Source organism: Hordeum vulgare, chromosome 2H, assembly GCF_904849725.1.
Source record: "Hordeum vulgare subsp. vulgare chromosome 2H, MorexV3_pseudomolecules_assembly, whole genome shotgun sequence".
Lineage (NCBI taxonomy): Eukaryota > Viridiplantae > Streptophyta > Magnoliopsida > Poales > Poaceae > Hordeum > Hordeum vulgare.
The window spans coordinates 589,523,409-589,539,245 of record NC_058519.1 but is presented as its reverse complement, the minus strand read 5'-3'; the positions used below and the strand labels follow the sequence as shown (position 1 = coordinate 589,539,245).

The window sequence follows — 15,837 nt, the reverse complement described above, 5'->3', positions numbered from 1 at the left end:
ATTCGGAAGGTGCACACTTATTGTGAGTATGGAGATTTTTGGTTCTACACGAACATGAGGAACACACGGGACCTTATGCACCCGGTAAAGTTTAGATCTTTGGGCAATAATCTCCATACCATGTATTTTATGCCTCAAAAATTGGGATAAGGTGATGAGGTGGATATGGGGATTCCTGGACGGGACCGGGCGCGTCCGCCACGTTAAACCTGACCCACGAAGGCCCACCCGACCCCCCATATATTCTCCCCCATTCATTTTCTAGACCAACCCCTAGCCACTCCACTCCATCCCTAAGCTCCCGCCTGGCGATCTCGGCTTTCCGCCGGCATGACGGGCAGTAAATCTGAATCTGACCAGTCTGGATCCATCGACTAGGGTGTCCTCCTGAGCAGGTTGGAGGAGGCAATGACCGTATGCATTTCACTTCGCCGCTCCTGAGAGGACTACGCCCGACCGACAGCGGGGTCTGTCCGGCATGAGTCCATTGAGTCGGCCCGTGGGATACTCGGATCCTCTGGAGGTGGATCATCGCGATCCTCCCAGGAGCTTTCCCAATCTTCCTTTCCCAGCACCGGTCCGTCGGAGCATGAGTCCTACCAGAATCGATGTGCCCGTCATGGGAAGGAGAGGATGTGGGTGGCCGAGGCCCGCCTCGCTGGAGACATGGCGATAGTGAAGGAGGCACAGCCCGCGACGCGTGCTGTCGTAAAGGAGGAAGCCAATCGCGCCCGCATCTTAAAGAAGCGACAATAGAGGAACATGTGAGCCCTCGCCCGAAAGCATAATCAGATTGTTAGTGCCATGTTCGGGCAGCGCCCAAGGAGGGGTAGGACTGGAGCGATGGTTCGGACACAGGCCCGGGTCCATAGGTGTGCAACCTGTGCAGGCTGCATAGGGCCCACAATATTTAGCGGCCCACAAATTCGATGCACACAGGCCGACTTTGCTCTTAATGCTATAATCCATCAACGAATCAACGAGTGAGAAGCCCATTGTCCCCCTTGGATGCAGGCCCATATTACAAAACCTAGGAACGGTCGTTGTTTTTTTAGCGGAGGAACGATTCTTGCTTGGAAGAAAGCGCTGGCATGTGGTTGTTGTTTAGAGGAGGCATATGAAATTTTTAATAGCCTGCAACACGGTTCGACCCCAAACCTTAAAAGAGCAAAACGGTATGCACATCCAGCTAGCTAAGTATTCTATACAATGAGTGTGTTGTGCTAGCAGGATAAATATTTATTATTGCTAAATATTGTAATAGTGTATATTACTTCCTCCGTTCCTAAATATAAGACCTTTTAAAAATTACAATATGAATTATATACGGATGTACATAGACATATTTTAGAGTATAGATTCACTCATTTTGTTCCGTATGTAGTCTTCTAATAAAATCTCTAAAAGGTCTTATATTTTGGAATGGAGGGAGTATAAGCCTTACTTTTGAATTTGGCACAGGGCCAAAAAAAATCCCGACCCGACCCTGTTCGGACAACTCCTATAAAGAGCAGGTCAGGTTTGATCCATAATGTTTCTTTGATCGTTACTTCCGTGAGATGGGAGGCAAGGGGGCCGGAAAGGGCAAGAGTAGCCATGGGTGATTCTCTCCATAGCTAGTATGTAGGTAGAGCATGTCAAATTTTGATAGTTCGGTGCCATGTCATGATGTAGTAGGTTGACGGTGTGTGTTGCATCAGTTTGTATAGATTTGAGGTTTGCTACTTGAGATGTGTGGTTGCAAGAAAAAAAATAAAGTGTGACGGTATCAATGTCTAAAAGTATTTGAGGGCTGAATTTGCTAATTTTCGACTCTAGATGCTCTAATTGTACAAACATTTTCATCGCAAAAAAATAAAATATAATATATCACTAAGAGCCCTAGGATTGGAGGCCTCACAATCAATTGAGGTCTTTAATTAGAATTTGATCACCGAATTTTGACTAGATCAACAATTTATCAAAACTCTTTCATTTAATTTTTTTATACAACACAATATGCTTTTTAATTTTTAAATCTTCACAATTAATTAAGGCTTTAATTTAGAATTGGGTTATTTGATTTTGACCAGGTCAACAATCTCTCCATTCAATTCTTTTAATTCACATGATTCCTAACAATGTCACATTTTATTGGCGTATACAATTTTGAATTTGGCTCACATTTTGACGGGATCGACGATTACTCAAATTAATCGGCGGCAACCAACCAATAAAAACACATCAACCCAATGCACCATCTCACCACCTAGAGAAAAGTAGCACCAACTTGTAATACTGCAACACCAATATAATACATGCAATTACTGATGTAGAAAACTTTGTCACATAAATATGAATTGATTAGCAGATAACACAAAATGACATCATGAAAGACCAACCAAAACACCGCATTAAATAAAAAAGAAAACATAATTCATCATCTCGCCCGGTGTCAAACCAAATATTTCCTCAATTCCAAAATGTTAGGTGTTTGAAAAGTCAAAATTCTTTTACTTTGACCAAGTTGAGAGAAAAAGTATCAACATTCAAAATACTATCTCAGTAACGTAATATAAGACTTTTTTTACATAGACAATGTCAAAAAAACGTTTAATATTAAGTTATGGGGTGTATTAAATAAAATATGAAAAAATAGTTCATAATGAATCTAATGATATTGATTTGATATTACGACTATCGATATATTTCTCTACATATTTGATCAAACTTAAAAGAGTTCTTATTTTTTAAAAGAAATATGTCTTATATTTTAAAACAGAAAGAGTAAAAAAAGCTAAGCCAATAATATCAACGACGCAGCAAAGCGCATTTAATCCTTCTAGTAAATATACGAAAAATAAGACGAAGATGACCGTCCTATGGCTTTTGAATGGGTGAGTTGCTTTTTTTCATCGTTAACCCGAGTAATCAGGAGAGCAACCACCCGGTGCATAGCCGCTGCCTCGATTCAATTTCCCTGTACACGTGACCGCTCCCGATTAACTGCCAACTAAACAGAGTTATGTATGCAGTGGCCTGGCCAATCAGTCGATGAGATAAGTATCCGGCCCCCATGTGATCGGCAGGTCCCTTTCCAAATTCCAAATCGCTGCTGATGTAAACCTTGTCCTTTTTCGGTATCAATGGCTCCGCGGCATAAACTTGGGACCCAGCGGCCAAGTAATCATCATTGAGAAACGACGTCAGCCGTAACGCCGTAACCGTCTGTGACAGCACGGGATCACCCAAGATCACACGATGTACTCGATGCCATCCATTCCTACATCACAGGGATGACGGATCGGCGGTTTAACAGGAGACCGAACGGCGGTCGGTGTACGACGGGCGCCGAGCCGCTGACCAATCGGGCTCGTGTTAACTGCATTGTGGCACGCGGGGTTCAGGTCCAGGGGAGAGGAGGAGAGGTGGCGCTAGGAGCCGGCCATGCGTCCAACGCTCGGACGCGGCAGACTGAATCGTAACATGTTTGTCTAGGAACTGCCGAGGTCCACTGCTATGGCCTATGAGCCAGATTGCAGCCATGCATGCGGCTACTATCTGCCATGCGTAGCGAGGAACGTTGTCACCGTGGCGCACGGGCGGGCGGCTCCAGATTCCCGTGCGCATTCGTTCCCGCAACCCTCCGGAGTCCGGAGAGCACCTCACCAATAAATGAGGAGCGCAGGTGTAGGTGGTGTAGGCGTGCACCCACCAGCCAAGGTGGCGAGTCTTGGGGTTTGATTAGCAGACTGCCGGACGGTTGTGGACATATGGAGAGTTGGAAGTAAGTCGTGTCACGTCCACCTAAACCTGACCTGACAACCAAGCAGACACGACACCGCCAACGCTGCCAACGGCACGCATATACTCCGCGTACGTGAAGGAACATTGATGGATGGCAGTGTTTTCCTGCTTGGGCGTTTTAATCATGGTAGGACGTCAGATTTAGAGTTTGGTAACGTGTTTGAGGTGTTATTTCGGACTGGTTCGTTCAACGGTAATGATTTTATTTTTAATAAGTCATTTTAAAGGTCCGTAAAGCTGCATATCAGCGATGGAATTGCGTCGAGCTCGGATGAGAACGTGACCCATCATTATTTTCTTTGGTGGCTGTTGTGATGATGTCGGAGGAGGCAGATGAGGAATGTTGGTGTCAAGCTCAACTATATTTTGATATATTTTTAGTTTTATCATGACGGTTTTTACATAACTTGTAATTTGATCTTTATAATATAAATGAGACATGTATTATCATGTAAAAAGGAATCCAGAAATGCAGAGTGACCACGTCATCTTCCTTCGTGTTTGTTTTCTTCTTACCAACGCTCATCATACGACTTGGAGATGCCCTAATAACAAACAACAAATACTTCAGCATTCCGCGAACATTAATGCATGAGGACAACATTCAACCGTAGTCGTATATATTTTGACAACAACTCAAATTAACCAGACGAAATTTGAGCAAACACGGCCCGATTTCGTGCAAACACGATGGATTTCATACACACACGACGGATTTCGAACATTTAAAATAGAAAAAAGACACGCCTCTAAACCTATCCTACGACGGCGGTGCCCGGCGTCCAAGCCCATGTCGTCCTTCATCCTCCGTCTCAATGAGCACCGGCAATAAGGCCGATGAAGTGAAAAGTGCGGTATTCGACAAGGAAGAGTAAAACATGGAACACGGATTGGCCCACATGGGACACTAGGCCTTGCCGCCTACTCATTCTCAGAGAGTCTACATCGTGTCCATCGCTGATGGACGTGAGGTCCATGAGGGAAATGGTGGCGCCTTGGCTATCGTCGTCCCACCTGACAGCCTTATGGTTTGTCAGCGACGTGTAGGAGACGCAGCACGTGTTTTTCTCCGCCTCGATCACCTGCAATTGTGCATGTGCGGCGGCCGCTTCGTGGCGAGCGGTGGCTTGGGCACATATGTCACGTTGCTCCGCGACGAAGTTCTGCTTCGTCGCAGCCATGGACACCAAGGCCTCTTGGCTCGCGCGCTCGCCGTTGATCTGGCCCTACACGAGCCGATGTTGCTCCAGCACCCGCTCTAACGTCGATGTACCTGCCAGCGCAGGCTGCGCCTCCGCCATGGCACCGTTGTCTTAACTTGTGCCATGATGTAGTCGGAGTGCACACAAGACGCAGGAGTCGGGTGGTTTCATCGGGACCCATCTCCATCGTGGTGTCATCCTCAAAGACCTTAGACGAGCCGGCCTTGATCTGCCTAGCACAACGGCTCTGGCAGACAATGGCAAGTGCGGCCACCCCGTGCTTCATATCCCAGGAAAGGCTATACCACAGAGCTTCGCCGCCTTCAGTCATGATGGGTGTGGTGCAAGATAGAAGGATGTGAAGAGGATGTGGAGCAGATGCATTATGCTGTGGAGATAGCTTGGTATGGCCGCCCTTAAATAGGGGATTCCGATGAGGCCATGCGTCAATGCGGGACGCTCAAGTGGGTTTTTTCGGTCGACAAACCTGAATAATGGTGGCATATGGACGGACGGGGCATTGAACGAACATGGTAGATATCCGTCCCGACCCATCCACTCACGCGTCTCCGGCATTGAACATGCGCGAACACCAGAGACACGTTGTGGGCGGCGCCCTCGGCCGGCAAGCCGTTTTCAATGACGACGCTCGTGAGAGGTCACTTTCGCTTTTTAATGAGGAGCGGCTTCTCTACAGTGTCATGAATGCGGGCAGCTCACGCTAGGAGAATATCATGTGGGAGTGGAAAGGGGTTTTTCGTGGGTCATATGGGGTTAGAATCGGACGAAATAGCAATCCAGACTCTTGCAAGCCTCTTTCACATTTTAACTTTAGTTTATGGAAGAAATCGTGTACGTATCACTCCGCGAATCGATACAGAACCACGTTGGATGGTTTTCGCGGTCCGGGCCGCTTGATTCAAAGTGTTAGAGCAACTCCAACGCAACGACCCAAATTGTCCGTCTGCGTCCATATGGGTCGGTGCACACAAAAGTGAAGGCCCAACAAGCTGACCCAAACCCAAAACGCGTTCGTTTCGCGTCCGCGCGGACCCATTTCCGGCCCAAAATTACGTCTGAAATGCGTCACGCGCCTTCTCATCTCCCCGCCCGTCCACACGTGGCATCCGATCAAAGCAGTTGGTGGAGGCCATGGCGCTCTCCGATGCCGGCGATTATGTCGTACCGCCGCTGGCCTGTCGTCCTCCGCCGAGCCAAGGTCGCTAGTCCTCAGGCCCGAGTTGTACGTCTGGGATGGGGTGGTGCGTGACTGGGTCAGCGCGTCACCCGTCTGGTTGGGTGCGACACCGAAGCAGGAGGCGGCCTACGTGGAGCACTCACGACAGCGGCGGGTGTCAGGGGAGGGCGTAGAGGCCCGGTGAATCAAATTGATGGAGCGCGAGACCGAAGTTAAGGAGGAGGAGCGATGTGTGATGTGTTGTCCAGCGAGCGCCGATGCAACCACCGACGAACAACGTCGCTGCAGCGTGGGAGATGGCCTTCCCCTGGGCTGGCCCGACGCCGACGCTCGTTAACCTCACCGGCCCTGACGACAACGAGGAGGAGGACGCCTAGGGCAGCACACCTTCTCGTTTTTCGTTTATTAAATTTTATGTTTAATTTATGATTTCTACATTTTCAAAATGTTTACTATGCTTTTTTTGCGCCATCTATAAATTGGTCGTGGTCGCATCGACGCAGGCATGGACGTAATTGCAAAAAGCGGACATAAATATTCGTCGGATCAATTCAAATAGACAAAATGTGAACATAGCGCATATCTGTTTGTGTCGATCAGTTCGAGTTACCCTTATATAAAAGGGAGTAAAGTCTGATTTAAACCTTGAGAATGTAGAGCTGGATCGAAATGAACCCTAACTTTTAAATCCCTGAAGTTGATACCCTGACCTTGCTAATCCCGGTCATTCTAAACCTTCGACGTGTTTGGCGGGAAAGATCCATCCCGCCCGGGACCAAAGTTTACTCTCACTTACATCCCTACCCCACATGTCATATCCATCTCTATCCCCAATCCTCTCTCTCTCTCTTCAAATCACCACCGGCGCCTCAACACCACCAACACGGTCGCCTTCCCGCTCGAGCTGCGCGTGAGCTCTTCCAGTTGTCCCGCCACTGCAATGCCGTCGTCGAGGATGTCAAAGGTCACGTCCAACAAGAAGCTTAGAAGCACAACACGCGCATCAACAACCCATTCCCGCAAGCAACATGGAAAAGGAGGCAAGGAGTACGGGGGAGCATTGCCTTATGTAGTAGCAGTGCATGACCACAAGGTACTCGACAGAATGCTGGCAGCTAAGGAGAGTAGAAATAGGAGAAAAAGGGGAGCCTAGTGAGCCGGGATTGATTTCAGAAGATACAGGAGAGGAGGATAAGCGCGACAGCGAGGCCAAGAGCATAGAAGCAAGCTTGTGGGGTCCTGCCAGGAGAGGACAGGTGAACCCGATGGCCACTAGTCAGCTAGATGGGCACGTACTGCTCCTAGAGAAATCAATCAAGCTGCTTCGGACGTACACCAAACCTATATTAGTGAAACGATCTAGTCTAGGATTCTAAAAGCAATACCGCCTTGGAGACCAACGACGATGTTGATACAGCTGATCGAAACGTGCGGCGTTCGCCTCGGCCTCCACGGCCAGCACGTAAAAGGTATGGAGTGTTGCGGATGGCTGGGCCGCTGGACGTAGACGCATCAGCGACGAGTGCATGGCACGTAAGCGCCAAACCCATCGTGGGCTCGTGGCGCTGGCGGCGTCGGCCTGGCGAGCAGGGGGTAGAACTGATGAGAGGGAGGCCAGGGAAGACGAGCACATGGCGTCATCGTGCTAGAAGCAGGCGCACGGAGGAGAACATTGATCCTTCCAGCACGGTGACAAAAGAGAGAGGAAAGTGCATCGGGCTTGGGAGTGAATTTGTGTGAGAGTCTGAGAGAATGATTGGGGTAGAAGATGAATAAAACATGTGCGTCCGCATAATCAGTTAGAGCAGGTTGATCCTGACTGGGATTGTTCTTTTTCGGATACAACAAACTAGATTTTAGTTTTTGGAGGTTAGGATTGACCGGGATCAGCAAGTTCAGGGTATCGATTTCAGGGATTGGAACGTCGGGGTTTATCTGCGACGAGCTCTACAATCTTAAGGTTTGAAACAGACTTCACTCTATAAAAGGTGTATGTGTATGCGCTAATAAAAAAAACAAATATCTTGGGCTGGGACACGAAGATTTCGGATAAGATTCCCGTTCATGCATCCGCAGTGCAGCAGCCTGCGCGTGGCGGCACCGGCACGCGAGACCAAGTTGCATGGGCGAGCAGTACGTGCTCAGAGTACGCGGCTGTACATTCGCGTGTAGAGATGGGAATGTTCAGAGGTGGAATAGGGCAATAGGTCATGCCCTTGAAGAGCGCACGGACAAAACTTCAGTGAAGCTGTAAATTGGACGGTTAATGTGCGACAGTACATGGGTGCCGGCTTTTTAAGAGGTGTTTGTTTTTACGGATTTTTTTGGTACAGAGACTAAAAAAAAGTTTTTTTAGTTTCATGTGAAACAAACAGGATGGATTTTTAGAGACTAAAATCGAGTATATGAGACAAAAAAAAGGAAGAAATCCTTATGAGAGGGTCTTTTTGGGACCTTTTTCAACAGTGCCCTTGTTTTTAGCATGTCATTTAATATCTTGTAGTACATTACTAGGGGCAACGTAGTCTTTTTTCATGTCATTTAATGACCTCTAGTCCCTGTTTAGTCCATAAAAACAAACGGGTAGGGACTAGGGACTTTTTAGTTGGGACTAAAAAAAAGTCCCGAAACTTTTGAAACCAACAGGGCCTAAGGGTTTATTGAAGGAATCGTCTAGAATGGCACGGTCCAGCACAACCCCTCTTTTCTTATTCAGTTGCATCTTGAGCGGGCACACACAATTTTTCCTGATCGAATATTCGGTTCAGATGCGGAACGAGGTCATACCTTGAAAATGGTCGGACCATACGAAATCAAAGCCCCCTCGCACTCGCGGCTCGCTCCCAGGTGCGCCGCCTCCCCCTCCTACCTTCCCCTCGTTCACCCCCTCCATGGATCTGCGTCGTGCCGTTTGTTCCTCCCTTCCCCGTCCATGGGTGGCCGCCTTCCACTCCTCCCTCCCCCTCCATCGATTGGAGTTGCACCGTCTGGTTCCTTCCATCCCGACGGCCGGTTCTTCCCTTCCCTGCTGGTCAGTTCTTCCTTTCCCCGTCGACTAGGTCCTCCTCTCCCCGCCGGCGGGTTCCTCCCATCCCCACGACCGTTCCCTCCCTTCCCACTTCTTGCTAACTCTCTCTTTCTCTCTCGATTTGCAGCAGTACATTGGGCGCTCGACGGGAAGACTCGAAGCAGCGGGCGCTCGACGGGAGGCTCGAAGCAGTGTGTGCTCGACGGGAAGACTCGAAGCAGTGGACGCTCGACGGGAAGACTCGAATCTGAAGGTATGAACAACTTCCCCCCCCCCCCCTGTATAGTCTGCTATTGCTCATGTGTGTTTGCAACCGAGAGTGATACAGAGAGATGGAGGTTATCAAAATATATGTTGTATCTTTGCAATATACATGCTAATGTAAGCATCATTGGTAGCCATATTTTTGATAGTCTGCATAACTTGTAGATGGTCAAGAAGATGAACAAAATAAAAACGATGGTTAAAGGAGATTTCATATGTGAACTTGCCATATGTGCATGTCAACCAGTGGTGAACTTGTCATGCACTACTATTGCACTTTGATGCTTTTGGAAATTTCGTATGTGAATTATTATATTGTTGTATGTGCACCTTGTTGAAAATTATGTTATATGTGCTGTCTTTTATGTGTTACTCCCTCCGTTCCTAAATATAAGTTTTTCTAGAGGTTCAACTAATGAACTACATACGAATGTATATAGACATATTTTGGAGTATAGATTCATTCATTTTGCTTTGTATGTAGACACCTAGTAAAATATTTTAAAAGATTTATATTTAGGTACGGAGGGAGTATAAGCTTGTCACTATGTATTAATATGTGGTCTTTCTTCAAATTACAAATGAAATGGTGTCGAAATTTTAATTTTATGTCGTTTCATTTTTGTTACGTGCTACCAACCATACACCGAAATGGAACCGACCCGTTCTACATTTTTACCCTACGAAACACAGGAATGAAACGGATCTATTTCTCTAAAATAAAACCATTCCATTTCATAATAGTTGGTTCCAACCAAACGCGGAGCAATCGAATTTGATTCCCATCATGCAGGCTGCTGCACTGCATTTCTCTGCGGTGTGGACTGTCCGGCGACCAGACGAGAACTACAGACCAGCGCGCGCATGTACGCACAGTACAATGTTTGGATGTACACTAGCTAGCCATAAACATTCCGAAAAGCTTGCTCACCGAAGAGGCGCAACTTTGCATTGATTCAATCAGCAGACAGCAGGGAGCTAACACATGTTTCCGTTCAGGGCATGTTAATCTACAACGAGTACTTTCTGTTACATACGAGTACAAAGTAGTCATGTACATCAAAATCTACTAAAGTACTCCCTGCAAATCAAGTAAAAGATAACCCCGAAAAAAGAAAGCAAGAGAAATGTTTGCTTTGGTGCAAGGAGGATGTACTACTATCAGTTAATTTTGCAGACACTGGACCAATGAGAAGGAAACATTCCAACATTGGCGCCCTCCAGTCAACTAGTAGACGCATGCGCCTGTGTTAGCTTGATGCTATGAGAAATAGGCATGTCGATGCCGGATTCTGGAACAGAATCGGCGCAAATCCAACAGTTTCTCCATCTTGGATCGTCTCCATACATTGCTGCTGACCTGCCTCAGAACCGAACCCGGTGGCCTTTTGCGTCTACAGCCACCGAAAGCATGAAGCGTGCCCAGGAGCAGGAGAAGCCCAAGACAACGAAAACCGGCACCGAATCACGGTCAACGAGAGAGATCTCAGCCAGTCAGCTCGGTCGGTGCTATCGTCATCTCACTCGAGGAGACGGGTGGCCGCTCCGGGCGCCGTCCGACCCGGACCTCGGCCGCGGCGACTGCTGCTGGTGCCGGTGCCCGTGGCGCTCGCTCCGCGCCGCGCTCCGAGACGACGCGCCGCCGCCGCTCCTGTCCCCGTCCTCCTCCGGCGACGCGCGCCGGTGCCGCGGCCGCATCCCCTCGATCTCCTCCAGCGCCGTGACGACCTCGGCCATGGAGGGCCGGTTCTTGGGCTCGCCGGCGAGGCAGCTCAGCGTGAGCTGCGCGGCCCGCAGCACGGCCTTGGACGGGTACTGCCCCTCCAGCCGCGGGTCCACGAGGCGGGGCAGCTTCCGCCGGTCCGCCAGGTACGGCTTGGCCCAGTCCACCAGGTTCAGCTGCTGCGCGGGCCGGGCCGTGTCGAGCGCCCGCAGGCCCGTTAGCATCTCCAGCAGCACCACGCCGAACCCGTACACGTCGCTCTTCACGTACAGGTGGCCCGTCGCCACGTACTCCGGCGCCGCGTAGCCGTAGGTGCCCATGACGCGGGTGGTGATGTGGCTGTCGCCGCCGGTCGGGCCGTTCCTCGCCAGGCCGAAGTCGGAGAGCTTGGCGTTGTAGTTCTGCATGATGATGATGATGAGGAGAGGGCGACACATATTAAATCTCGCACTTCATTTGGGGGCTACGTGGGCTGCAATGGAGAGGCGTTGCGCGTACCGTGTCGAGCAGGATGTTTGAAGCCTTGAAGTCTCGGTAGATGACATGCTTCTCCGACGAGTGCAAGAAGGCGAGGCCGCGCGCGGCGTCCATGGCGATCCGGATCCGTAGACCCCATGGGATGGGTTGCACGGATCCTCCTTCTGCAAGCAAGAAATGCATGTTAGTTTCACCTTCCCGATTTTTGTTGAAATGAACCTTCTTGGTTTACTTGTGTTTTCAACTATGGAAAGCGCAATTAGACCTTTTTTTTTCAGGCGTGGATATATTTTATGTGAATTTAGAGCGTGCATCTTTGGAAATTCACGTGGCCAAAGTAATAGATGGGCCTACAAGTGCAAATTTATAAGAGGGAAAGGTATACATGGGCCTGCATTGCTCACATCAATTGCCCCGGCTTTGAAATCCAGCAAGGTGCTGACCGCCCTTGATGGGCCTGGCCATTTTTCACTTTCAGGATGGAGATGGAAAAATAATTTTAGAATTCTAGGAAAAAATATTTTTGTTCTTGAATCTGCCAATATTTCACTAGCATCCTTTTAATTCATAGGAAATATTACAAAAGCTCATACAAAGCTTATCATTCTTTTATTCTTTTTTTTTTGCGGGTGCATTCTATTTTTTTATTCTCTTTGTGGGGGGATGTTTGTCAATTCATAGCAATGTTAAAGTTCTTGAAAGGTAAAAGGATGTTCCATCTTCTATTGCAAGTATTGCACTAAATGGAGCAAAGCTTCTATCAATGCATACGCTCCCTAGTTAATATTACACTAATTCAAGGGGAAAATAGACATTAAAAACAAGCATGAAAACATGATAGTTTGTGCATACAATTGCAGAGACATGAAAAAAAAAGTTGTCAACATGATATCTCCAACTTCAATACAATTTTAAAGTTCCGAACTAGATTAAATTACTGGTTCAAATTCTTTTACTTTCATTTATTTATTTATTAGCGGGAAAACTCTTTCAAGTTTCTTAGTGGAGAATAAATTAACGATGTCAACAATCCTATTTATTTATTTATTAGACAAGTGGGCTCTGGGCGTACGCTACAAGCCGGACGGCAGGACCGGGTCATGCGTGCCCGGCCCCCAGGTTTTGTCATGTCGTTATACTATCGGTTGGCACTAGTGAGGAAATAATCCCATACTCCCTTTGGTGACGACAACCGCATCACCTTAGTTTATTTGGCTTTTGCGAGTAGACCATCCCATTCCCATCACACTTAGTTAGAATTGACAATCCAAGATCGTTGTCAGAAGAGGTCAACCCAGTCGACATCAAACCAGACGGGTGAAGTTGCAGAGAAACGGACAGGAAAAAATAATGCCAAGACGAGACGAACAAGCGCAGTAATTGCAGCGATAGGAGAGGAAGAGGAGCACTCACTTCTGAAGAGGTGGTTCTCCAGGCTTCCCTTGGCCATGAACTCGTAGACGAGCAGCAGCTCCCTGTCCTCCAGGCAGTACCCCAGCAGCCTCACCAGGTTCGGGTGCGATATCCTCCCCAGGAAGTTCACCTCGCACTGCAAAAGATTACAACCGTGCGTCACGGGTTTAGATCCGTAGTTTTAAATAGCGGACTTTGCCAAATAGCGGCACGTTTCTACGGATTTGCGCCCACATTTCTACGGATTTCAGCGGGAAAATGAGAGCAGGAGGCAGGCCAGGACGGCACTAACCTGCACAGCAGTGTGGTACTATGGCTACTAATTTATGTGCCACGTGAGGTGTGGAGGTGTGGACAAGTTCGTATTATGCTGTACAGGTGAAGAGCTGAAAGAGATGGTCTGACCGTCTGGCCATGTGAACGCGGCGTGTGGAATGGCTCAAGCTCAGCCATGGCCGCAATTATTGGCGCCGGTAACCAATTTTGTAAGCTCGGCATATCCTCTCGGCATTTCTGGGTCGGATTGTCAAGAAAATGGACTGCTGAATCGCGTGCGCGCCTTTCTTTTGCTTCTCTACGAGTTGCTAACGGCGATAGGATAGGAGATGGTGGTAGGTTGGGCAGGGCAGCACGTACCTGCCATTCTTCGAGGCCCTGCAGGCTCTCCTGGTTGAGCTTCTTGACGGCGATGACCATGCCGGTGCCGCTGCGCGCGGGGTTCATGGTCTTCTCGTCGACCCACCCCTTGTACACCTGCCCGAACCCGCCCTCGCCCAGCAGCGTGTCCGGCTTGAAGTTCCTCGTCGCCGCCCTCAGCTCCGCGAACGTGAAGATGCGCAGGTTGGGCGCCTCCAGGATCCTGCCCTCCGGCTCCGGCTCCGGCTCCGGGTACGCCGCCCCCGAGCAGGCGCCGCCGCCCGCCGACGTGCTGGCGCTGGTGCTTCTGGTGGTCACGCTGCTCATGGACGACGAGCCCGGGGACCTCCTGCCGTGCCCCGCGCCCTGCGCGCTGGGCGCTGCCATGGGAGGAGGAGGACTGCGCCTTGCAATCGCTGATGCGGAGAACAGGAAACCAGTGAGCGAGCCGCGCGGGATCGAATCAGCAAAGCAAATCCGAAGGCCGAAAGCCAGCCAATGGGTTCCATGAACGCCGGCAAGGTTTCAGGACAAGAAACGCCTGCAAAATGGCACCGGGCGGTGGCGTTGTTACCTTGTCCGTGGTCGTGGTGGCCCGGCGCCTGCTTGACGGCCTCCACTTCGGCTTCCTCGGAGCCGAAGCAGTTCCCCATGGAAGCTCAAGCTCAGCCGCAGAAAGCTGGACGGGTCGACGGTTTGCTCTCCCGCTGATCGGCTCCGTACGATCGTATCCCCTCCAGCTCGAGAGAGTATGCTAGCCACGGCAAGAGACGCTGCCTCGCTTCAGTCTTCAGACACATATATAAAAGCCGCGCGCGCGCGCGTCTGCTCGTGCGGAAGCCGAGGCGTACGCGTTATGGAAGACCTTCCCGACGGGAGGATGGTGGCGCCGTCGTCATGGGGATCTTGTCTGTGCCCAATATGGCAGCGTGCGTGCGTGCGTGCCTCGTGTCAGCTATCGGCCGGCTAGTATATGTGTTTTGATTCGATCCTGTAGTGTATTCCTGTGGCCAGATAAAGCGTGCGGGCCGTTTACTTTGGGCAGGTCAAGCCGGATGCTCCCCGTTAACCATCAAGGACCCGCCCGCCGATCGGTGTCTGCTCGACGTGCCTCCGCCTTCCGGGCAAGTTGCAGGGCAAAATTGATAAATTTGACCCAGAAATCAATTTTTTTTACAAACTGAACTACGTTTGAAAAAATTTCATCCAGCTGACCCTTTTGTGTAACGTCTTTGTCTTAGACGTCATACTACACCGTGTGACGCCCAACACTATGTTGTGTGACGCCTAAGGCATACTCGCCACACTATACTGTGTGACGTCTAAGACAAAGACGTCATACAATATAGTGTGGCGCCTGACGGTCGGACGCCATACAAAAGGATTAATTGGGTGATTTTTTTTCAAACATAGTTCTGTTTGTGAAATCTTTTGGTTCCTGGATTAAATTTATCAATTTTGACGAGTTGCACGGGCGAGGAAAGTGATCTTTTTGGGAGAAGCTGGCAAACGACAAGTCGGGTCACGTACGAGTAATGGCGAGGAGGCCGGCTTTCACCGGACATGCTGCCGTGACGGAGATCCATCAAGGAGTAAAGACATGCCGAGAATTCGCCGCCGCGAAATGAGCGAACGTGTGCTGTGCTGGTCAGTCTGGAAATAGGTATCGTGCTGTGGTTTGCTCCGGTCTGTGTCTGTTAGGCGACATGTACTCAAGACAAGGCTAGGCTTGAAACTCCATGTCGCTGGATTAGGTATACCGTATACGTACGTGGGAACCATGCCACATGGAAAACCGGCACGATGCCTCTATGCGACCTGCACATGTGTTTCAGTTCTGCCCGTGCTTTGGCCGCCGGCGCCGGACCTAACCTGACACGGTAACGCATTCGACAAGATCCGTTTGAAGAACCACGAGAGATCTCGAACTACTATACTAGTTCATCTTGGACCGGATCGACGACTATCGTCGGATGCGGATTGTGTGGAAGCCTACCCCCACTTGTTGACGATCAGAAATGGCGCCGAGGTCAGACCTGTTAAATGTTCTTTGGGTTAACTGAGGGACCCAGGTTTTGACATTTCAAGTTCACTGGATCGATCTCATGCT

General features: G+C 49.4%; 1 protein-coding gene across 1 annotated transcript; it reads right to left on the bottom strand.

The window, feature by feature from the left end:
* Positions 1-10,390: 10,390 nt before the first annotated feature.
* LOC123427498 (probable serine/threonine-protein kinase PIX13) lies at positions 10,391-14,681 on the bottom strand. Its single transcript, XM_045111567.1, has 5 exons — positions 14,302-14,681; positions 13,728-14,143; positions 13,092-13,227; positions 11,700-11,842; positions 10,391-11,602 (listed from the first exon to the last, which is right to left on the bottom strand). Exons 1-5 carry the CDS (start codon positions 14,378-14,380, stop codon positions 10,994-10,996), a joined length of 1,383 nt encoding a protein of 460 aa, XP_044967502.1. The 5' UTR covers positions 14,381-14,681; the 3' UTR covers positions 10,391-10,993.
* Positions 14,682-15,837: the final 1,156 nt, after the last annotated feature.

Bases quoted from the DNA above. Each gene is read 5' to 3' on its own strand.
- LOC123427498 (XM_045111567.1), bottom strand. From the start codon at position 14,380: ATGGGGAACTGCTTCGGCTCCGAGGAAGCCGAAGTGGAGGCCGTCAAG. The intron at 14,144-14,301 runs GTAACAACGCCA...TCTCCGCATCAG, and splicing joins CCACCACGACCACGGACAAG to CGATTGCAAGGCGCAGTCCT. The intron at 13,228-13,727 runs GTACGTGCTGCC...AATCTTTTGCAG, and splicing joins AGGGCCTCGAAGAATGGCAG to TGCGAGGTGAACTTCCTGGG.